This window comes from Lepisma saccharinum, chromosome 1, assembly GCF_977018435.1.
Source record: "Lepisma saccharinum chromosome 1, izLepSacc3.1, whole genome shotgun sequence".
NCBI classification, from domain to species: Eukaryota; Metazoa; Arthropoda; class Insecta; order Zygentoma; family Lepismatidae; genus Lepisma; species Lepisma saccharinum.
The window spans coordinates 84,943,859-84,968,071 of record NC_139229.1 but is presented as its reverse complement, the minus strand read 5'-3'; the positions used below and the strand labels follow the sequence as shown (position 1 = coordinate 84,968,071).

General features: G+C 38.2%; 1 protein-coding gene and 1 long non-coding RNA gene across 2 annotated transcripts in view; one reads left to right on the top strand and one right to left on the bottom strand.

Annotated features, from left to right (window-relative positions):
* The first annotated feature begins 10,402 nt into the window (after nucleotides 1-10,402).
* Nucleotides 10,403-19,315, top strand: LOC145983988 (uncharacterized). The gene is made up of 4 exons (XR_014441273.1): nucleotides 10,403-10,477; nucleotides 17,347-17,485; nucleotides 18,201-18,286; nucleotides 19,096-19,315. It is a non-coding gene; the product is annotated as an uncharacterized LOC145983988 (long non-coding RNA).
* A 687-nt stretch (nucleotides 19,316-20,002) lies between these two features.
* The window catches only part of LOC145983984 (uncharacterized), a 46,054-nt gene continuing 41,843 nt past the window's right edge, over nucleotides 20,003-24,213 (bottom strand). Inside the window, exons 3-6 of the mRNA XM_083117231.1 lie at nucleotides 22,924-23,045; nucleotides 22,444-22,515; nucleotides 21,436-21,510; nucleotides 20,003-20,243 (exon numbers count right to left, since the gene is read on the bottom strand). Coding sequence (XP_082973357.1) covers nucleotides 20,103-20,243; nucleotides 21,436-21,510; nucleotides 22,444-22,515; nucleotides 22,924-23,045 — 410 coding nt within the window. The 3' untranslated portion in view covers nucleotides 20,003-20,102. The remainder of the gene's footprint in view (nucleotides 20,244-21,435; nucleotides 21,511-22,443; nucleotides 22,516-22,923; nucleotides 23,046-24,213) is intronic.

Sequence of the window (24,213 nt, the reverse complement as noted above, 5' to 3'; positions counted from 1 at the left end):
TTTTATTCTACCTTGTCTCTTTCTCTCTCTTTCTTCGTATTTCAGTCCTTCTCATTCTGTCTTTCTTCATCTCTTCCTCTTTCTTTCAATGTATTTTTTCCATCTCGTTCTCTCTATTTCTTTCTATCCTCCTCTCTCTCCATCACTCGCTCTCTCTGTTCTATCCTCTGTGTGTGTGCGTGTGTGTGTGTGTAATTCTTGCTCTACTAAGTGCGTTTCTAAAGTCCCCGAACTCCAATTTAAGAAACTGATAAACAATTATAAAATCTTCACATTTCAATTATTAGCTATAACACGAAAATATTTACATGTGACTAGAGTTTGTTCTTACATAACGATGAACAACATTTAGAGAAGATGTTGAAAATGTTTACAATCAACTTCTAGGCACAAGTTAACACGAAGACACATATTGGAGGCCACTTTGTGGTGTTGTGACCGGGATGTCGCTCACTGCTCTGGTTATATTCTCCTGTAGGTCCTGGATTGTCCTTGGATTGTTTTTGTACACTATGTTCTTAAGATCCACACAAATGAAACCAGGCCTCATCACTAAAAAATGTTTTGTTCAGTTTGTTGACCACATTGTTCCGCGTAAATCTGTTGAAACACTGACAATAATTTCTGCGTTTCTCGAAATCCAAAGGGCGTAGCTCTTGAACTACTTGCACCTTGTATGCTCGGAACTTCAGACGTTTTGCAGCCCTGTGACAAGATGACAAATATTTTCCTACCTCTTGTGAAAGCCAGCTCAGAGACTTCCTAGGGGAGTTCTGCAATTTTTCACCAACATCCACAAGAAAGTCTTCTTTGAAAATTGATGGTCTTCCCCTCCTTGGCTTATCTGCAACGTTTCCTGTTTCGCGAAACCTTTTTATTAAATCATACACTGTTGTTTTCCTAGGTGAAGGAGCGTTGGGATATCTCCTATGAAAGATCTCTATACAGCGTTCGTATGATTTAACTTGAAAGTAAGCTTCCAAAACAGCAACCCTTTGGTCCGGTGTACAGGCGCGTCGCCTGATAATGTTCGCATGAGCACGTGAACACTCATGTATATGTTCTAAATTTCGTACATATTAAATGCACACACATATATTTCTTCGAAATAATACTTTTTTGATGTTCGAGTATACACACACAATTTAGTCTGATACGACGTCTTTCACGTCTGATAACTTTTTTAGATAGTTGGTAACACTGACTCCCACTGTGTTCCACGGTTGCGATGAACACAATGGCTGTGTTGTGTGTTGTGAACTGGCAGCTAAGGGCTGTTGGCCACTATACCCCGAAAGTGTTCACTGCCCTGTGCGAACATTGTGGTGCGAACCCTGATCCAAGCGGCAATACTTCTTACATTCGGCACCAGGGCGCAGCACATACAGGCACGTCTAGGAGGACTCGAAAAGATCGGCGCTACATAGTTGCAATCTTTAGTGAGAAGTCTCTAAATCTGGCGGATTTTAAATTCCAGTGGGCGCTAAAATTCACGGAATAGTGACGACCGACTTTTCTTTAGAAACTAGTCTGCAGGAGTTACAAAATATCTTTCAATGTTTGTATGATTTGCGCATGTACGTCTAAGGGAGGGCAATTACACTGCAACTTCCTTTAGTAATCGACGTTTTTCATGCCAAGGAAATAACTCTCACCAACTTAAATTGCAAAGGAAAGTGCTGACTACATTTACATCAATTCAACGCGCCTTTTTCTGGTAACTATACTCAGAATAGTATGGGGTGTAATGGCCTAAATAGTTGTTACCGAAAACAGTTATCAATTGATATTAGTAAATCATTTTTACTATTCTCTACGTTATTAGAACATGCTTATTGTAAAGAACAAAATATAACTTTCAGAAAACTAGAGCTGTGTTTTTGCTACACATACATTTTCTTTTTTGAAGTTAGAAAGTTGAAATAATGTATGCATTTAAATTATCACAATTGAAATTAAATGCATTTTTAATGTGCATATAAACGCACATACATTCAATAAACCTGGTGTAAGTTGTTCCCCACAGCATTTTTTAAAAATACATTTTGTATTTTTCACCAGCAAATTTGATTCAGCGATTTTAATTAGCGCATGTTGAAGATTTAGAAACTCCTGCGTTTCAATTGTTGGCAACACTGCTGCTGTGGAAGAACTGTAAGGAACCGGAACCCCTCGATTACAAGGCGACGACGGGTAAATATGTTAATGACGACGACGAACAGATGTTACTATACGCTTTAAATCGGTGGTTCCCAAAGTGTGTGCCGCGGCGCCCTGGGGCACCGTGATTAGCTTACAGGGGAGCTACGAAATGTTCCAATATTTTCATTGAATCGTTAGTCAATGCTATGAATGTTTCAAATATCTGCTTATTTAGTACTTTTTTTTTTACATATAAAATGTTTCTGAATTTGAAATACGTGTTTAATTTTTAACGTAAGACAAGCAATCTTACAAGTAACTGAGCGTTGCAAGTGTTAGAGAGGGCTACATTCTGGGCGCCGCGGTAAAGTCTTGCAAAAACTAAGGGAGCCGTGAAGCAAACAAGTTTGGGAACCCTTGCTTTAAATGGTCGAAAATCAATCTCTCTCTGAACCATGGCTAGGAGGAAAAATACGAAACACTAGGAAAGAAGGAATACAAGCAATGTCACATTGACTGATACTTCAATCACAACCGAGTTAATGTGGGCGGGGAGAGGGGACATTCTGTACAATACCCAAATATCTTATACTATATACAAAATATTTTTTTCTGGACTGGAGGCGTCCTCCCCTCTGTCTCGCTAACGATGCACGTGCTTTCAAAGCTGAATGAATGTCGTTTGTTAACATATGGTCGGTGTAATAGAAAGTAGATTGCGAAGTATGATAATCTTGCGTTGTACATACCTGAGATTGTATCTTATACTAATTAGTTTGCACTAGCCATCACTGATTGTAAATAACGTAATTAAAAGGGTGTTAATTGAATAAAAAAGTATTGTATTACTTCAGATATAGCATGATTTGGGGGGGGGGAAATTGTTGAAAATAAGTTGAACTGTTATTCTTACTTGTTCAATATCGAAGATGAAGTTGCAAGGGAGAGTAGTAAATCTCCAATCAGTATAAAAATTTTATTGTGAACACCCGTATGTGAACAGCACGCGACGCCACTGCCGGTGTAAGACTCATGGTGAACTGAATTCGTGCGCGTTTTCAACTGCACATCTGGCTTTCATTCTTGCTGCCTACTGCGCATGCATCGTTGTTCAGTGTCGTCTAGTGTTGATTTGTATGTTCCAACAACACCAACAAACAATCACAAGCAACAGTTTCTAAAAAAAATTGCATTGTTGCTCAACACTGAATTTTTAAAGTCAGAGTTCGGGGACTTTAGAAACGCACTGTATACTGGTCTAAGACCTCCACGCTACAACAGGTGACGGAGGAACAGTGTGGGAGGGAGACCAGCAGTCGGTAGGTAAGCCAAGGCCCTTCAAGGGCTGTAGCGCTGTGGGTTTAGTTTAGTTTTAGAAACGCACTGTATAACTAATTCTGAAAATTTTCTCACTTGCCACGCGGGCGATATTATAGAAGCTGAAGGGCAAGCAACAATATTTATGCAAATTGTTGAGAATTATTTTCGGATTTTATGTTCCTTAAATGTAGAATAGTTAAAGTCCAATTCAGTTTATTACCGTGCAGGGAAATTTCAAGATTTTTTAATAGCAAGAGATAAAAGTCCTTGGATGTTGTGAGATGAAAGCAAGTCTCAGTACAATAATTCGCGAACTTCATTTTAAAAGCGTCTTCTGTTTCTACCAGGAGCATGCTTGAAATTCTTGTCGTGAGTTCCTGTGACAAATTAACTTGCAAGAGTCATAATTTGTCGGGCAGCCGTTGTGTAATTGAATAGTAAAAACCTGTTAATTTTCGCAGACCAGCAAAAAACTTCCTTGCTTTCGTTGAAACATAGGATCACATTAAAAGTTGCTTTCTTCGTTAACACCTGAAGCATGTGGTGGTTCTGCAACACGCCCTTGCCTCAAGGTTTATTTTCGATGAAGTAGATGGAACCACCAGGTCAAGCACACCAAATTCAAGGTCGAGAGAAAGAATAAAACAGAAAACAGAAGAACATCTGCCTGTACGAACCGGGCAGCGCTGTCTTCTGAACTGGCTGGTGAAAGGCGATTAGCGATCGGTTCAATTCTGTTCGGCTCTTATCGTTTTCTTTTGTCCCGATTTTTAACCAAGACGTGAAATACATAATATATTCGGTGTAATTTGATTATCATTGTCATCATCTGATAAGTATAACAGATATTAGGTCAATGTACAGTCATTGGCAATAAAAATGATACACCTACATCCTGAAATACTAGCTTCCCTGCAAGGTGTTATGTGTGTTGCCTAACTCTACGGCGGTGACAGAAGTTTCCATTGAAAATTTGCTATTAACATCCACAGTTAGGCAACACACATAAAATTGGTGCAATACCATTGAAATCAACTATTAATAAATAAATTATGTATCCAGCAGAACTGTTTTTGATTATGTTTGGGTTTCATGCAGTTCGTATACTGAAATGCATAGTTATTATATTTTATTATTAATTTTAACATACTTCGGAATTTCAGTCATAAAGTTATTGTTGTTTTGACCTCTTACATAAGACTCTAAACTTTGGAATCTTGAAAACTTTAATCTTTGGAGTAAATATAGAACATGAAAACATGACCTGGTTTTTGTGTTTTTCACTCATTATTTTTATCTACTGTAGTTTTTACTTTCGTTATTATTCGAATACTAACTTAATACCAATAACAAGTTTTCTGCTTCTGCTTTTATTGTAACTTGATATGAACGATACCAATTTCCATGGGAGTTGAGGAACATGTTCGACCATATCCATGACATCAGATAATAACAATGTGAATATAAAAATAAATTTTTCCTTGAAGATAGGGCCGATCCCATATCTTTGATAGCCATCCAGGAGCTCGCACACTTCTGTTGTCATCATTGGTCTTCACGTACGTTAAACAGGTTTACTGGAAAACCGAAACAATTAGTAATCGGTTCTTGCTGTGGTGGCATTGTACTGTTGTCATGTCCAGGCATTATTTCCTGGTCAGTTGCCGTGGCGATCAAGTACTCGAGGGATCCACTTGGCAGTCAGTGCGCTTGCACGTGGAAGTTCTTGTTCGCCCACTCGTTCCCAACAGGTTTTGAAGAAGCTGCCAAGTCACTTGCGTTGTTTACTTATTTGCGTCACGCGAGGCAACACCGTTGTAACTCCGAGAGTGCAGGAGGAAGAAAAAATGCGTCTCTGGAAGGAAATTTCCGCCAGTTGCTGTTCACTATTACTCTGGGGGGAGGGGGCGGATGACTTTTTTCTAACTGATTAGGTTCCATAGGCGTTGATTTCTTCTGATTTCTGGGAGGGGGAGGCAGAAAAAAAGAATTCGTTGAAGCAGTAAAGATGCAATATTCTAGAATATAACGTGAGTTTTATTATTTATTATTATTATCAAAATGTAAGAGGATTAAACACAAAATCAAAATTGGATGTATTTATAGATAATATTAATCTGGAGAATTATGAATTAGTACTTATAACTGAAAGCTGGTGTAAGAAAGACAGAGATTATTTTACCCATCTTGATCCAAGTTATAGAGTGATTAGAAAAGATAGAAACTTGCTTCTAACTAATAGAAATAGTGGTGGTGGTGGTTGTGTTGGTTGGTTGGTTGGTTAAAAATACAGTTGATTTTTTGACAATTGATGTTCCTTTCCCTAATAATGATGTTATTTGGATAAAGTTACTGAATCATAATTCTGATTTGAACTACATTATTTTCCACCAGTTTTTAATATAAATGAGTTTAATAAATATTTAGATTGGGTCTTACAGTAAATAGTAATGCCATTTGTTTGAGTTATTTTATTAGGAGATTTTAATGTAGGTGGTATTGATTGGTGTACTGGAAATATTGTATCCACTGATTTTTATGTCAAAAAGAAAGCTGAGAAAATATTTGAATTGCTACTCTTGCAAATTTCAAACAATTTAATGCATCTTATGATCAACAGTCTACACATCATGTTCTTGACCTATGCTTATCAAATATACAACATATTAAATTGGATACTAACATCTTCCCTCTATGCAAAATTGATAACTACCACCTCCATTTTTCTTCACCTTTCATTTAGGTCAAGGAAATAAAGAGAGTATGGTTTTTTATTGTTTTCTATTGGACTTCTTTTAATAAAATGGAAACTTTTAGATTTCTATTTATAGTTTTAGTTCGTCCATTATTGGAATATGGAAGTGAATTATGGAACATAGCAGCAAATAGTGACACAGAGAAAATTAAATCAATTCAGAAATTATTTATTAGGTTACTTTGTATGGAAATGAAGAAAAGTTATATTTCACTAAAATATATGGAGTGGTTAGAAATTTTTAATTTAACAACCTTGAGCTTAACAAGGAAAGATAAAATCAAAGGATTTATACAAAACATCTTGTCAAATAGGACTGATAGTGAATACTTTAGAAATGCAATAGTTTATAACGTTCCAAAATATAAAACAAGAAAAAATGCATTGTTATCAGAAAAATTGAAAAATGGTGGTGAATTATAAAAATATTAATCGATTATTTCGATTATGACTTTACTTAAAATATTTTTTTAGGTATACCACGTGATTTTATGTAAAAACCATTATGAGTTAATCCTTTTATATTACTCTTTGTGACATAGTGCTGTATGAGGTTTTTGTAACTGTTCTCGGTACTTTAAATAAATAAACTATCATTATTATTATTATTATTATTATCATTCCTAGTGCTTTTTGGGGGTGGTATTAGTTGTGGCCTTTCCCATGGTCGTCCGCAGGATTTTTTTCCAGGGAGGGGCAAGGAAGGTCTTTTGTTTCCTCAAAAAACATTGCTTAAATTTGAATTTTTCATATTTATGCAATAATTAACACATATTATTGTGGCTGAAATGAAATTATATGTGTGGAATATATAATATTTGGTTGACTTTCATTTTCCAGGGGGGCCACGGCCCCCCTCTTGCCCCCCTTTCCGAACGCCCATGGCCTTTCCAGAAGACACACAAACGTCAATCTCCTTTTCACGTAGTACATACACCCTGAACTAGAGAATAACGGAACTATGGCGTCTGGACTCGTGTTGTGCAGTCCATATGTGTTTGTGATTGTCCCATCATCCATTTTATCTCATCACCATTCATCCCAATCGTCGCGATTAGCCAAAAATAGCAATAATGTGAAGTTAAATCAACTAAACCAATCCATAAAGCAATCAAGGTAGTGTTTTGTTGTTATTATCGTTATACATACTTTTTTTATTATTAGGGCCCGGGACTTTATATCCTATAAAACTGTGAAATATGTATGTAATTATGTCACAAAAATTGAAAAATATGTCATGAAATTTAAAAATATTTCAGAAAAAGGCAGAAATATTCCCAGTAATGTAAAAAATATGCACAGCAGTACTTCCGAATTTCTCATTATACGGGATATATCTTCCAGGTATGATCAACTAGGTTGTGGGTAGGGTTTTAACCTTCCGGCACTCGCGCTTATTTCTGTCACATGAGTACTCGCGCGTTGTATTTTTTTACAACACTCACTATTTTCAGTTATACTTGTAATTCTTCAATAAAGTAGTTTTTTTATTATCTTAATATTTATTAATGCTTTTTACACTAATTCTATCAATCATGAATACTAGTAATCATTGAATAAAATATAAAGGTGAAACAAAATATACTCAAAAACTCTCAGACAAGTTTTAGGTAAGATATTTCTAATCTCTACTGAACATTATCTATACACACTGCTTCAATCTTCTGTTACAATTAAACGAGTGACTAATAAAACCACAAGCAGTAACTATGAGGAAGGACCAACAAATGAATACGTTGGTGGAATCCATTGTTAGTGACCAAGCTTTTCATTTTACTTTTAAAAATTATACATTGTTGTACTTTTTACAACAGCGGGAGTGTCGGAAGAATCAGAATCCCTTTAACCTAAGAATGTAGTGGAAAACTACTGAAAATATCGTGCGCGAGGTTAGCTGCAATTATCCTAAGTTTATTTTACTATAATGTCAGATTTACACCTTTGTTGAAACTAATGTATAATTGGCAGCTCGCTAGAGCTCTAGTAAATCTAGGCAATACATACACAAACACAACTTTTTTAGGCAGATTTTGATAGTTTCGCCGTGTCTAAATGCTGCAATACTGAAGATCTCTTCAAATATGCTTCACCGGTTTCACACAATTTGCAAAAAAGGTTAAGAAATTAAAACAATTGAAAATTGAAACTTGTTCACTTCCTGCCCGGCGATTCTCCTGCCGGTACAACAATGAAAGATAACATTTTCCCTCAATAATGTATACAGGGCTATCAATTGTCGGTAGGATAAGAAAGGGAGTATTATTGTTCTGTACTAAGAAAAGACTTCATCTGCTTTTAATTTATTCATTCGTAATTTCCTTATCATGCCATCGATCTATCAGTTGCGCTATATGAATAATAAATTATAAAATAACAGATTATAGCTATGCAACACAATTATGAAATTATACAGAAATATGTCTTATTACGAGAAAATTGAAGAAATATGTTGTAAAATCTCGAAATTGGTAAAATATGTCAAAATATGCCTTATAGTTCGTCTATTTCGGCTGATTTTCATCAGATATGTAAAGATTTTACCCCAGTATTCGATCTGATGCCAAATAGAAAATATTTTATAACATAAAGTTCCGGGTCCTAGTTATTATGATTGTTATTCCTACAATAATATTTATTATAATAATAATAATAATAATAATTATTATTATTATTATTATTATTATTATTATTATTATTAGAGCTTGTGAGTCATTGTGTGGCTAAAGATTTGAGTGGAGCACATCTTTAAATTAAAATGTATTTTGATATATTTACATTGTTAGTACAGGATAGAGACAAGTAAATTTCCATTATATTCATAGTTATCTGTTTACTTCGGGTTGTTAAAGATATTAAATAGATCAATTCTTTCCCTCTCTCGTTCCCTTATAACCTTTCTTCTCTTTACCTGTTTCTATGTCTTTCTCTCTCTCCCTATGTCGCTTCTCTTGACGTGTTTCTCTCTCTCTCTGTCTGTTTATTTCTATTTTATCCCTATCCCTGTCTTCTCTCTGTCTCATTTCCTCCATTTCTGCCTCTAACTTTTACCCCTGTGTTCTTATTCTCTTCTTCTTCTCTTTCTTTTCTATCTCACTCTAGCATATTTCCTTCCCGACAAAATGCACCTTTAAAAGAGCTACTTATAAATGCACAAGTTCAAAACAACAAAGCACATTTTGTCCTGGCAGAAAAATCCTCCAGCTCTGAATTTATTAAAGTAGTACAAGAAAAGTTACGCAAAGTAAAGAAATAGCGTTAGGATTATTCACGTAATTTAAGTAACGCGTTACTAACGCAAGTATTACGTTACTCCTCAACCAAGGTGCTATATCTTGGGGGGCAGGGGACCCAACTGATATCTTAATCCAACATCGAGGTCGCAACCCCTATCGATATGGCCTCTCAAAATTCATTCCGACTTTTAGATGTAGATAACCGAACAGTATTACCATTTACCAATCAATATAGATGTTCGAATTTATTCAATGATTTTGGATTTGCATAATTTTACTTCGCTTCTTGTGCCACTTATGTGTGTATGTAGATTATATTATTTGTTTGTTGTCACATAAAAAATAAATTACAGTAAATATGTTAATATCGTTAATATACATAAATATATACGTACATATACATGTATGTAGCTATGTATGTGTGTGTGCGTGTGTAAATTAAGAAGACCCCATCCTTTCTCACAACCAGTTTTCATAAATTTCGCACTCTGTTCCCAACGAAGACATCTTGAACCGATCAACCAAATCCCGCGTGCACGAGAGCCAACGCTTTTGGCTTCGTCGATCGAAAGGGAAAACCCCCCAACGCACACGCAGTGTCATCCACGTGTACTCACGCACAGAAACGTGTAGATGGCTTCCGGGCAAGGTCTCCGATAACCTTGAGGCAGAAAGCGGCGAGTCCAGGTTGCTAATTAGACCCTCTGTCCTCCCAGGGGGCCTGGAATTACAATGTCCATCTCCAGAGGATCTTCCCAAGAATGCAAAATCGTTGCCTTTTTTTGGGCTTGCAGTATGGAAAAAAAAAGGGGGGCGGGGATGTTCCCTGTGCGTTGCCCTCGAGATTCGCGAAGACTGGTCTAATTGTGTTTTGGGAAAGAGGGGGGGAGGGAGACTACGTGCAATCTTTAATAATGCGTTGGCTGCGATGGGAGGGAGGGCTTATATAAAGCGCGAGGCGTCTGGTGTCGGGTACGGATTCACCTCTGCAGTAGTTGGAACGTCAGAACGCAAGATGAAGACAATTGTAAGTAGACACACAGTTCTGGGCAGTGGCGCCAACTTATATGGACCCGTGGGGTTCGAGCCCAACCAATAATTTGTTATTATTTTTAACCTCCTCCGTGGCCGTGCGTTCTAAGGCGTTGTGCTTTGGGCTCCGACTGCGGGACGGCATTGGTTCGAGTCCGCCTTGGTTCAGTCTCTGGGTTCTCGGCCTGTGTAAAGGACCGGTGGCAACCCACCATCGTGAGTAAATTGGGGAGCTACGAGTGAGTATATGATAATCCGGCCTGTGAAATCTCCTATAACGGCTGAGGGTTCGACGTGCTGACCACACGTCACCCCTCTTACCGGTTGATGATCTCCACACCTCTAGGTAGGATTGTGGGAGGGAGACTGGCAGTCGGGAGATAGGCCAAGGCCCTTCCAGGGCTGTAGCGTCACGGGTTATTATTATTATCATGTATTTGTTATTGTGGTTCGTGGTGGGGTGCATAGGTGTAGCTAGAACTTTATATTTGGGTGTCCACAAAGAAAAAAATGAGGTGTTGTACCTTTTTAATAGCATATTTTGCAACACAATCACTTGGCTCTTTTACTGCACTGATGTTTGTAAAGGAATATAAATTCACTAAATGATAGTGTTGAAAATTTCTGAATATATGTAGTAGAAAAAAATCAAATTGCATAGAAATTACACACACACACAAAATGTTCATAAATGTTACAAACAAATACATCAAAATACACGTCATCTATAACAAGAGACGTCTGTCAAAAGGTACAATGTTCTTAGACTCATCAATAACTTCATTTACATCAATAGACTAAGCTTTTTCCTGTTCCACAAATAGCAAGAGCAGGGCTTCCAATCTATCCTGCTTCTGAGTTGCTCTTAATTTACACTCATGCTCATATATTAAGGATAATAGAGGTTCTGGTGTCCCACGATACAGCACTGAAACAAACTAGTTGTGGTAGCACAGACACATGTTGAACACACAAAAAAGACATCCACATACCCTGTTTAACCCTGTTTATTGCAGAAAACGTGAGAAAAACCAAAGAACGCACATATGATACAAAGCAAGGGAGATTGTAAAATGTTGTTTCACAGTTCTTTGAGCATGTGCACAGGTTTCAGTATGGAATGTGATGCCCATGCACATTGACACATGCAGTACAACGGCGTGGCATACTCTGGAGGGGGTTGTCGAGCAGCTGTTGGGGTATGGCGTCCCATTCTTGCACCAGTGCCTGTCGGGAGCTCCTGAAGAGTCCGAGGAGGTGGAAGACGTGCGGCGACACGTCGGCCTAGAGCATCCCAAGCATGTTCGATTGGGTTGAGGTCAGGGGAATAGGCAGGCCACTCCATTCGTATGATGTCTTTTGTTTGAAGGTGCTCCTCCACAATTGCAGCTCGGTGTGGCCTGGCATTGTCATCCATCAGGAGGAACGTAGGACCGACTGCACCTCCGAAAAGACGAACGTAGTCTTGTAGAATAACATCCCGGTACACCTGACCTGTTACAGTACCTCTGTCGAAGATATGCAAGGGTGTACGTGAACCCAGGATAATGCCACCCCACACCATGTCACCACCACCTCCATACTGGTCCATTTCGACGATGGTACCGGGTCGGTATCTGGTTCCTGGTTCACGCCAGATGGTTACACGACGAGAATCATTGTTGACACTATACCTGAACTCGTCAGTGAAGAGTACCTGAGACCATTCTTCCATTGTCCATGTCCTGTGTTCTCTACACCAGTTGTTACGGGCTACTCTGGGACCATGTGACAGTGAAATGCAAATTGCAGGCCTCCGGGCTAATAAACCGTGCCTGTTGGGTCGTCTGTACACAGTGTGTCTGGAAAGAACTGTTCCAGTGGCAGCTGCAAGGTCTCGAGCAAGGCCCCCGACAGTACTCCGTCAGTGTCTCCGGGCACTTACGGTGAGATATCTGTCTTCTCGTGGTGTTGTACACTGTGGACGTCCACTGCTGTAGCGCCGAGACACGTTTCCAGTCTGTTGGAATCGTTGCCATAATCGTGAGATGACACTTTGTGGCACATGGAGCACCTGTGACACGACCTGCTGTCTTTGGCCCGCCTCCAGCCGCCCAAGTATCCTTCCCCTCATTACATCATCAATATGTGTTCGTTGAGCCATTTCACACACACACTCACCATTCGCACAACCGAACACAACTGCACACTTCCTATAGACACTGTACTCTGGTCAGCAGTTTCGCTCCTGTGAGTTATTTGTCTGCTTACAGCGCCAACACACACTGGATCAAAGTCATAGTCAACACAGGTTCTTTGGTACAGTACCCACACATCATTTCAAGCTGCAACGTGCACATCAAATATTTCTTTGTACAAGATTCAGCATTATCCTTAATTTATGAGCATGAGTGTAGTTTTAACTTGGGTAAGCTTGGAGAAAGCTCTCTCACGCGTGCAGCTTGTGACAGGTATAGAAGAAAGACGCTGCAGTACAGAGTAGAATGCAGTAAATATCTTCTTTCTCCAATGACATCAAAAAATCGAAAATCTATAGACACCTGTTTCATCAGCGATAATGCACACGTTTGTACCAAGTAATGACATTTTCAACTTCTTACAAACTGCCGCTTATTTTCTCTCTTATTGAAATATCTGTCTTTAATTCTCTTTGATAAAGCAGCCCATTAGGGTGTGCCTAGGCACACCCGGCACACCCCGTAGCTACGGCAATGGTGGGGTGCTTGTTGAAATTACTATCCGTGACAAAAATTTTGAGCCCTCTGTTTACGTGCTTGTAAAATTGTACTCCGTGGGAGGAAAAAAGTCAAATATACCTCATTGGAAAGCTACAAGTGTCTACTTTTAGAAAAAAGCGAGACAAATTGATTTTAGCTCTGTCTGATCTATATTCAAACAAAAATGTTCGTAAAAGTGTAGGTTTTCCGTGTGTGTTTTACGTAAGTCGAATTCAATCGTGTGTAGCTTCTTGAAAACGAGTCGTAAAAATATGAAATTTCTTCTGATTGAAGCTTGTTTATGTGTAAATATCTCGGCCATATATAATGTTGCTATAATTTGTGGAACAGCCAATATTAACGTTTAATAACAGTGTTGAAATCTTGGTACTGGTCAGCCCAATGGCGATGCAAAGCATATCTAAATAATGAGCATGGAATAAAAATCAAATTTTTATGGCTTATCTTTTCATATTCTGCGAATTGAAAACTACAGACAGAATTGTTTCTCTTGGCAACCGGCTCGCGCGTTTTTCGTCTCGTTGCTAGGACGAAGTGCGCTTTGTTTCCACATGCCGCCGGCAGCCCTTTAAACTTTGCGTTCAGCCAGCAGCTTTGACACGGAAAGTAAGCCGAAAGATTTGGTTACAAAGCGAATTGTTGTGCACAGAAAAGCATTGTTCAGATGCTGTAATTAACGAATGCAGATTTTCTTTTATCACTCTTGTGTTTCTACCATATAGCCTGAACTCGCACACATACATAAGATCCCTTATATGCACTTTTTCTTGATGTTTTCCTTTGTTATGAAGTTGCTGTTTTGTTATATTTTTTATACAGAGGAGACTGCGAAGCCAGCATTCACGGGTTCGAATATTTGGTAAGATATTTCATTGCCTTCATCAAATTAAGCTCATTGTTGCACTTAATCTTTTTAAATGAGCGACATAAAATGATACGGAGAAAATGACGTTCGTATAAAGATTGGATAAAAGCTAGAAAATATAACAATAACTAAAGTATGCAAATAAAATGTATTTCATTCATAATATGATAAATTCTTTATTCATTATTTTACACTGCCACAATGTTTTGGATCGGACCAACGGAACGCACTTCCAGTATTTGAAAAAAGCATGAGTGGTGAAAAAAATCAAAGTATCTTAGACGCCACTTGGCAGCCTGGCGGGACACCCTCCCTCCACTCGTGGAGGCGTCGGGGGGCGGCGACCTGTGAGACCCGGTTAATAAGAAAGAGTACTGGCATCGAATTTAGATATAGATGATCCAAAGATAGGCAACACTGTACAGGGTCGAAATTGAAAGAAGAAGCAGTTTCAGTATGATTTAACTGTTGAAGATCCACTAAAACGGTACAAAGTTGATTTTTATTATCAGGTTGTAGACAATTATTAGCTCTAAGAGAAAGATTTGAGAAGCTTAAACATCACATTGAATTTTCGGTTTCTTTTATGATATTAGTAAGGATAAAAACATGTCATCTGATCTTTTGTCTGAAAAGTGTAGAAAACTTGCCGGAATATTAACACATGAAGGCTACTGAATTAAAAGATGAACTAAAAGTGCTTTCGACTATAATAAAACAATTACACCAAAGGAGACCTTAAACTCATAAAGGGTCATAATTTTGCACCTAATGTGAGTGTAGAACTTCCAATCGTATTAACTTTGTCGGTAGCCGTGGCAAGTAGCGAACGAAGTTTTTTTTGGAAATTAAGGCTAATACTGTCTGAAACACGCATGTTTCCATTTTATGCAAGAAAGCATTATACGAAATAGGAAAGGCAAAGTTCCCTGTGCACCTAGCACCATGTCATGAATGAAGGCACATTTACAGGATGTGGGGGGTAGGGCCACACACATTCTCGATCTCGGCCATTTTGGAGGTGATGTAATCAGCATCACTTTCCGGCCGCCTTTACTTCCCCGGGTTGCCCCCAGGTACCCATTAATTTGAGTCTGGTGACGATTTATGCAGGGAACAACGCAGGAAAGAATTCAAACCTTAGATCACCCACGCGGGAGATCCGGGAATATTACATGTAATTATTTTAAAAATCCAATCATATATCACAGACCTACAACGGGAAACATACGAGTTCAAGCCTTCATTTCTTTCCTAATACTTGTTACACCCTTTTAAGAGAGACCGAGAGAGAGAGAGAGAGAGAGAGAGAGAGAGAGAGAGAGAGAGAGTTTTCATAAAATATACTAATATAAAATTAGTGTCGCATTTTTAAAGTTTAACTGTGGTTGAGCGAGATATCCTTTTGCGCTCAATAGTATTGAAATGGCGTAACAATTCTCATAATTTATTTTATAGTTTGACGTTTTACTTAGGAATATATTGATTTTCAATTTCCCGTTGCTGCGTAATGACGGGGAGGGGCGGAGCTTGTCGAAAGGGAGCAGCATCTGCCTCCACTCCCCAGGGCGGCAAAATGACTAGCGCCGGCCCTGTCAAAGGTCCACGTCATATTTCGGATTTTGAAAACTTGTGTCTTCCGTATTTGTTTCATATATGTACAAGTAGCCGCTTGTCTTTAGTGTACTGTCCTTGGGTTTCATCCCCAGTGAGAACCCCAAATGCCATCCTCTGACGTAGAGATTAGTGTAACGTAAGGCCAGAGACCCAGGTTCGAATCCCAATCAAGGCACCGATGGTGTTATTGTGCTCGTCATCATCCATTTGATCTGTTCATTATGGTTTTTACCATTACCCAAGCTGACGACGCAAAACAGCCCAAATCGAAATAGAGTGGTTGCCTAAAGCTTCAGTATTCACCCACCTTTGTAAGGGCAATGAGGGAGCTCCTTGGATAGAAGTGACTGTTCCAGTTTGGAAAATCAGGTCAGAGCGGTACTGGTCAACCAAACTTCCACGCAGTACACACAGTACACACAGTACACTCCCGTAACTGAAATGTTGCAGGCCAACGAGGGTCTGGCGCCTAGACCCATAGGCTGTATAATCCTCTGTGGGACTTGTGTTTTGTGCTGTCCATATGTGTTTGTGATTGTCCTTTCAACAATTTCATCGTATCGCCATCCATCCTCATCTTCGCGATTATCCAAAAGTGGCAGAAAGGTGAAGTAAAATAAATCAATCAGAGCGATGTGCTCTGGCTCAGGGACGTATCAAGAAAAATGGAGGATCCTTGTGATATAAATATTGTTAATATTCATGCTTCATTAATTGTATTAATATTTGTAGTGTATTTCGACATACACTCGCGTTGATAGGCGTTGACACTCAAAGTAATGTTATATCACGGATTAGTTTACAGTGTCAGTGTTTCCACCCGCTTCAGGTTAATCAAAACGATGAGGTTGTATGCTGATAGCCAGTGGCGGCGATTAGGGGTGCATTTGACCTCCCCCCACGTTTCGTCACTTTTGCCCCCGCTCTATGCTAAATCTTATCTGCAAAGGAAAATATACTGTTTTTGCCCCCCAGTAGTTTTGGCACCTTCCCCTCCGGTTTGGAACCAAATCGCCGCCACTGGATAGCATGATATGAAGAGAACAACAACGCCAATGCTTTGGTCTGGCATATCTCAAGCCTATATATAGGTCCGGATGTCAACATGCTTCGCCACCAAGATTTGCTTTTGTTTGCAAGAATTATTTTTATGTGCGCTGTATTCGCATAGGCAAATCATACTGAACCTAGCCGGACCCTGTGGCTGAGTGGTTATCACATCGCGCTGCGACGCCAGGGGTCTCGGGTTCGAATCCCGCTCAGGCATGGTTGTTTGTGAATGTCCATTCATCAATTTCATCATTTCATCACTCATCCCCATCTTCGCAAATTAGCCAAGAGGCACAAAATGCGAAGTAAAATAAAATAAATCAATCAAATCAATCAATCATACTGAACCTACATTACACGCAAATATATGACGAAGTTTAAGTTAGTCTTTCTAAAGTTTAATTAATTTATGTAAGAAATCTTACTCAGGAATCTAATATACGATGCCATCTGTTGACATAATTTGCAAATAAATTATCCAAACATGTTTTCTGCATCTCTCTGCAAACTGGACACATCTATTTATACGTAGTATCTGCATTATCCGGAAGTCCATTCTAACTTTTTATTTATCCTATCCCGTTCTCTTTGCAGTTTGTTTTCCTCACCATCCTGGCCATCGCCTGCGCTACAGCTGTGGTGTACTCGCCCTACGCCTACAACTATGGGTACTACTCGCCAGTGGTGTATCCCTCCTCATCCTCCTACGTCTACAACAGCGGGTACAGGTCATGTAAGTATATCTTCCTACTGTGTTCACTGTACAGTCACGTCCAAAAGTGGATTGCAGACCACCGAGTGCTTGAGGGTAGATAATTAGCTTTCCCACAAAAATAGCTACAAATTAGACCTTGTTAAAAATTTTAAAAATTGAATGTGGTATTGGGAATGTATGGATAAATCAGTAACACTGTGCTTCTTCATAACATGTGTGTTTATGCATGGGTCAATTCTAATATAGAATTCCTAAATATAAGAATAAATAGATCCTATTTACATATACACGCGAGCGCACGGAATTGTATTAACAGTTAATGTATTGTGGCATAAATTTTATAAGTTTTTATACCTTGTAAGAATAATGATGAACTTGCTAACGACAAGTAATCTTGTGCTACTGGATAAGCAATTAAGAAAAGTTTCAATCGCATTGCACGCTCCCCTACTTTCATTTATGACTTGAAATCAATACATAAAGTTGCTGTTGAAGCACTACATTGTTGAGATCATCGCAGGATAAATGTACCTGCATATCAAACGTTAACTCGCCGTAATAAACATCTTGTAGAAGTGAATTGCTTTAGGCTAGTTTTTAACTTTTGTGATGTGATTTGAAGATCTTATCTGCTTGGAGAACTTAACTCAATAATGTCACATGGTTCATGTTTCTGTTAGAAATTCTTCAATATATTAAGTACTTTCCCATTAATATATATTAATTTTTGCAGATTATCCATATGCCTACAGTTACCCGTATGTCTACGTATGAGATGAACGGATCTTGAGGGAGCAGTAATGAGGATGGATTCATTGCGTAAGTTCTTTTTCTGAAATTATATTTACATGTTTTGTCAACTAACAACTAATAACAGCAATAAATAACAACTAATTACTCAGTATACTTTACGCTACTATAAGTGGGTTTCATGTGACGTCAGGATGCGCACAACCGCCATGTTTGTGGCCAATTTTGTTTGTCGTATGCAAGGAAATATGATGAAATAACGTGAACCTCTGTTTGAAACACCGAATACTGCACAACGTACCATCGTAAGCAAGGTTGAAATCTCCCGCCCTCCCGCTTGAATTCCGCATGCTTACAAGAATTGGCTTCTATCATGGCTGCTTGAAGCCACAATTCAGCAGTTTGTGACGTAGGTGAAACACACCTATAGCATTTTTTTAAAGACCTGGTACGATTTTCATAAAAGTACTATTGTATATTGGTGTGCAATTAACTTCCAGATAACGCGCTGCGACTCCAGGTGTCCCAAGTTCAAATCCAGATCTGGGTTTGAGTGTTATTTGTGAGCGTCAATTTCATCATATCATCACTCATTCTCATTTTCGCGATTAGCCAAAAGACATCACATTTACAGCAATAATGAAAATAGCGGAAATAATGTCCACATGTACATTTCATCCAGTGTCTACAGCAGTTGAAATATTTCCCCAACTCAACACTCTTGCTAGCATTTTTAGAAATATGAACCATGTTGTAAGTTTCAATGCACTTTAAACAATATAACGCATTAATATCTAGACAAATATGAAAGAAATAGGCTAATATTTCTTTAAATTTTATAATATGTAATAATAAGACACGAATCTGTATATTTGCAGGTTGACGTCAGGCAAGAAACCTTCACCGAAAGGCGATCCTAGTGCCATCTGGTGACTGTAGGGAAAACGATTATTTAGGAATGGTGTTATTGTAGAAGCTTTTCTATATTGTTCTTTTAATATTCTCTCTACACTGCCGCGAGTTACAGGAGTAAGAAAGAAAGAAGAGTGCCTTTAAATCAACTGTGTACAAAACAAATAACAATAAATAACATTTAGTAGCTAATTTTGTAAAGTTTATAAGTATCCCTTTTAATGTTCCTATCATGTTTCAAATGCTATTCCCCTCAAATAACATTGTTCTTCCAGATGGGTCTGCATTCATAGGTAGACTTCAGTAATTCTATTGGAGGTAAATCGTTTTGAAAAATCATTTACAGTACCGTAGATATCTACAACTTTTCATAAGATATTAATTATTTTTGAGCTAACACTTATTAAAAATGTTAATGTAAGGTATATATTTTTTTATGTTTATTCTTTATGAAGATACCGTAACTTCTACGTACACACACACAACATATATTTCTATTTTGTAGATTTATGAGGTAAATGGATGATAATGTATTTGATAGCATGAATTTTAGGACAATTTATTCCATAAATCCTACTCGTTGACATAATTAATCCTTAATGTTAATACATTTTATGTTACTAACGATTTCGTACTGCATTTTGCATTAATTAGTAAACATGTACAATTGTATTGGGACAGAAATTGAATTTTGTTACCATTGAAAGTGCTAACAATTCATTATTTCGAGAAAACACTGTACATTGGATACATTATATACGTCCCACTATGAACCATACATTGTAAAATAGAAATTATTCACTTAGGCATAAAGAAAGAACAACATGCAACGTTAATGCATTGCTAAATGTTTAGTCAAAGTCTATCAGTAATCTACTAACAGTATGTTCAAGCACAAACTTTCTTCTTGTCCATTATAAAATGTTTAATGCACCCAAAACAACATTTGATTTCCAACCCCGTCTCCTTCCAATCACTTGTAGTACTTAGGCCAGGAGAAAAGCATCTTCATTTTGTTTCCAAACACTGACCCAAAGGGTGATATTGGTCGTGGAGGAGGGGGAGGAGGGGGTGGTCTTGACGTCACTAGCAGTGGCTTCTGGTAACAACAACCCTGAAAGAAGAAAATAGTGAATATCATAAAAGGAAGATACAAACGAGGGTTGTTAAAGGTTCAGGAATTTTAAATAAATTCAATTCCGGTTCCGGAGAGAAAATCAGCAAGCGTAAATGGGTTATGTACCGGAAATAACCTTTTTATCTGTAAAGTATTTAATTTCGGTCCAGGAACCTTTTTTTCGGTTCAATTTAAATAAAGTCCAGGAACTTTTTTCCGGATGAATTTAAATACGGTCCAGGAACCTTTTTTAATGAAACAATACCCAACTTGGACCGAATTTAAATTGTGCAAGAATAAAGGTTCCGGTCCTGTTGTGGAACCCAATAGAACCCATTAAAATTTATGGGTTGCTGGACCTTTATCAACCCTGATACAAACTTCATCATAATATGCGAGGGCATATCGAAAAAGAAGAAAATTGCTTTCTTAAGATAATTGTTTGAATATTCTGTCACAGGATTAGTGTTAAGGTATAAAATATTGCATAGTAAGTCATATTAAGCAATATTGTTAATTTTCAAATCAGCATGACTCAGTTCGTAGAGAGTACTTAGTTTACAGATACGCGGCATATTCTTCATCCTACACGGAAATAGTGCCCTCTATATTGACTGAATGATTATTTGGTGCTTGTTCTGAACTTTAGTTTCTCTGACTTCCACTGGTTGTTTTGCTCACTGCGTGCAGTGAGGATTCCGTGATCCCTGCATAAATGGCGTGCCCAGGATTTCTGAGAGGGGGGGGTTACATATACTTTTTTTAGTAGTCAGTCCTCATTTTGCCTTCTTTTCATGCCTTCGACGTTCTTTTTTTAGAAATACTGAGCCAAAAGGAAGGGGCTATAACCCCTACCAAACCCCCATGGGCACGCCACTCCCTGCACCTGTAGCTTGGCGTCCATATCAAAGCATTATCTTAATATGATTAATAATATTAACCAGTGGCGGCGATTGGGTTCCAAAACCAGGGGTGCAAAGTGCCAAAACTGGGGGGCAAAGACAGTATATTTCCAGATTTATCATAGAACGGGTGCAAAAGTGGCGAAAAGTGAGGGGCAACTACCCCCTTCACCCCCCTAATCGCCGCCACTGATATTAACTTATCCTGATACCTCTGCACATCAATAAGCAAACAGAACATAATTATGACATTTTTATTGACTGTAGATCATAATTTGCATTCCTACCGTGTAAGAAAATGGCTCTCCTACTTTACATGGCCTCTGACGACATCTTGGAATTTGTTGGTCAATTTGAGTTGCCTGTAAAAGTTCATTTTAGAATATTAAGAATAATGTATGACAAAATTCATGTTGCACCTCGGTGGTAGTAAGTGATAGCGCAAATGCGAATGTATGGTTACGATCCTCCACTGACTTGATTGTTTGTACACATCGTATGTTTTTCACGTGTGAGGTGCCATAGTCCTATTTAGTAACAAATAACAGAAATTAAAAGGTTCACCTCGCTAGACACTACTGTTGCTATTGTTATAAGGGACTATTGTACTGTACAGTGTACAATATGTTACATGTGCGGCAGTGTTAGCTTTTAAACAAAGAAACCTCGGAGTGTGCAAGGAGACAAGCGTACGATGTGTACGCTTTTGCATTTGGGCGATTTAGTACAAATTAATACATTAACAGCTACTGATCAAAATACAATTAATAGCGCCTAGTAAATATAGATTAGTAGAAACTTTTTTGAACACAATTCTGAAAAGATGAAAATTACCGTAATTATAAAAATAGTTTAAAATCCGTAACAACAAACAGTAAACAGTTATTCTTGAATGTCAATGTTACTATTTAATATATCATGTTAGTCATAGGTGTGGCAAACCAAGAAAACAATGATTTAAGTAGCCTACAATTTATGCTCACATAAGCTAATCGGGACTGGACCTACAGTTTAAAATGAGATGTGCACCACTGTACAATATACTTCCAATTCCGCCTACACTCTTTGAATGTTGCAGCCCACCAGGTATTTTGTTAATCATCGTTGTAACTGATAACTACAAATTACGTAGATACAAGATTTGCAATCTTGTCAATTGTTCTTTTTAAGCTTTCATTTCTGGTTCTAGTTTTTAAAATTACACAAATATTTAAGTGTTGAAAAACATAAAACAGAATACACTACTATAATGCAGAAATGATTAATAGAAATATACAAAATTGTATTGTCCTTACCGTAAAAGAAATTTGAGCTGGATTACAAGGTCTCTGGCGACATCTGGGGATACTATACTCAACCTGCGTTTCCTGAAAAGAAAATCGCACGAGAATCATTACTATTATTACTATTTAACACAAATCAATTTAAAATTGTTACTTTAGGGTTGTCAGGCGAACGTAAAAGTAAAAAAAATACATAACTTACATCTAATCCTCAGCATGAAGATTAAAAGATAGAGAAGAAAGAAGATATCTTCTGTTTTATTTCATTTATTTCGAACACACTGGCACATGCCCAATTACAGTGTTCACAAAGCATTGTGTAAACATGATATTAATACATAAACAATAACCATGTGAAGAATATGACATTCAAACTATAACGTACTAAAAAAGTGATTGATTTCATACATTGCTTGAATTAATACAGTTTAAAGTTATAATTGAGTGTTGCAAACTATAATCCGAAACTCTTGACGAAAACCCCATAATTACCTTTGTTCCTTGATAAGATGCTCCAACAACCGCGGACGTATCAGGGAGGCTGACAGCAGGCGAAGCACTCTGGAGAGTCTGGATAGACTGACCATCGTCAGATGAAACTTGGCCTCGATTTTCTGAAATAAGGAAAGAAATAATCAGGAATCACTTTGAAAAGGCCTCAGTGTGAATTCTGTGTAGTGTTTCAAGCATAAAACAATATATCTCTCCCAAACACAGTGAGATTTTTCCAGCAATGTTCCTGTATGGAGTGGTTCTGGGGTTCACCCAATCTCTAATAAATGGTTACCTGGGGATAAAGGCGGTCGGAGCATGGTGCTTATCACATCACCTCCACACATAACCGATATTGCGAATGAGAGGAGCTTTAATATGGCATGTTGCAATGTGTGTGTAGGAGTAGGAAGCAGGTTTACTATATATATATATATATATACGTGTGTGTGTGTGTATGTATGTGTGTGTATGTGTGTGTGTGCAGTCATCGGCAATAAAAATGGGACGCCTAGATCCTGAAATACTCGCTTCCCTGCAAGGTGTTATGTGTGTTGCCTAACTCTACGGCGCTGGTAGAAGTTGCCACTGAAATATTTGCCATTAAATTCCACATATCACTTTCCTACCAAAAAAATGTTGGAATAAAGAAAGATGGTGAAATATAGGGCTGACTAAATAAAACAACCAGTTTAGGGCTCCACTGTTCGATACAATAATTCTGGAGCCGACCTCCATGGCGGAGTGGTTATCACAGCGCGCTACAACGTCAGGGGTCCCTGGTTCAAATCCAGGCCTGGACATGGATGTAGCTAGTGAGAATCCCTTTATCAATTTCATCATATCATTACTCATCCTCATTGTCGCGATTAGTCCAAAGTGGCTGACAAGGGAAGCTAAATAACAAAAATCAAATCAAATAATTCTGGAGGCTACCACATTTTGGGGCAGCACATATTTTAGAGTGTTTGATTTGATTTATTTTATTTCTCTTTTCTGCCACTTCGGGTAATCGTGTTGATGAGGATGAATGGTAATAAGGTGAGATTGATGAAGGCACAATCACAACGACACGACTGGCTGTGAGTCAAGGTGTGACTGCGAAATGCAGTCCAGGGTGTACTATACTCTTTCCCGGGAATCTCTGGAGCAAGGAGAGAAAGAAGGGGAGAAAGCGAGTGGGCGGAGCGAAGCAGTACAAGCTGCTACAAAACTGGTAACTGCAGTCACTTTCCCCTCCACGCAATCCCGACCCCCTCTCACGTGTTCCTTTTCGAGTCACTACTTGCG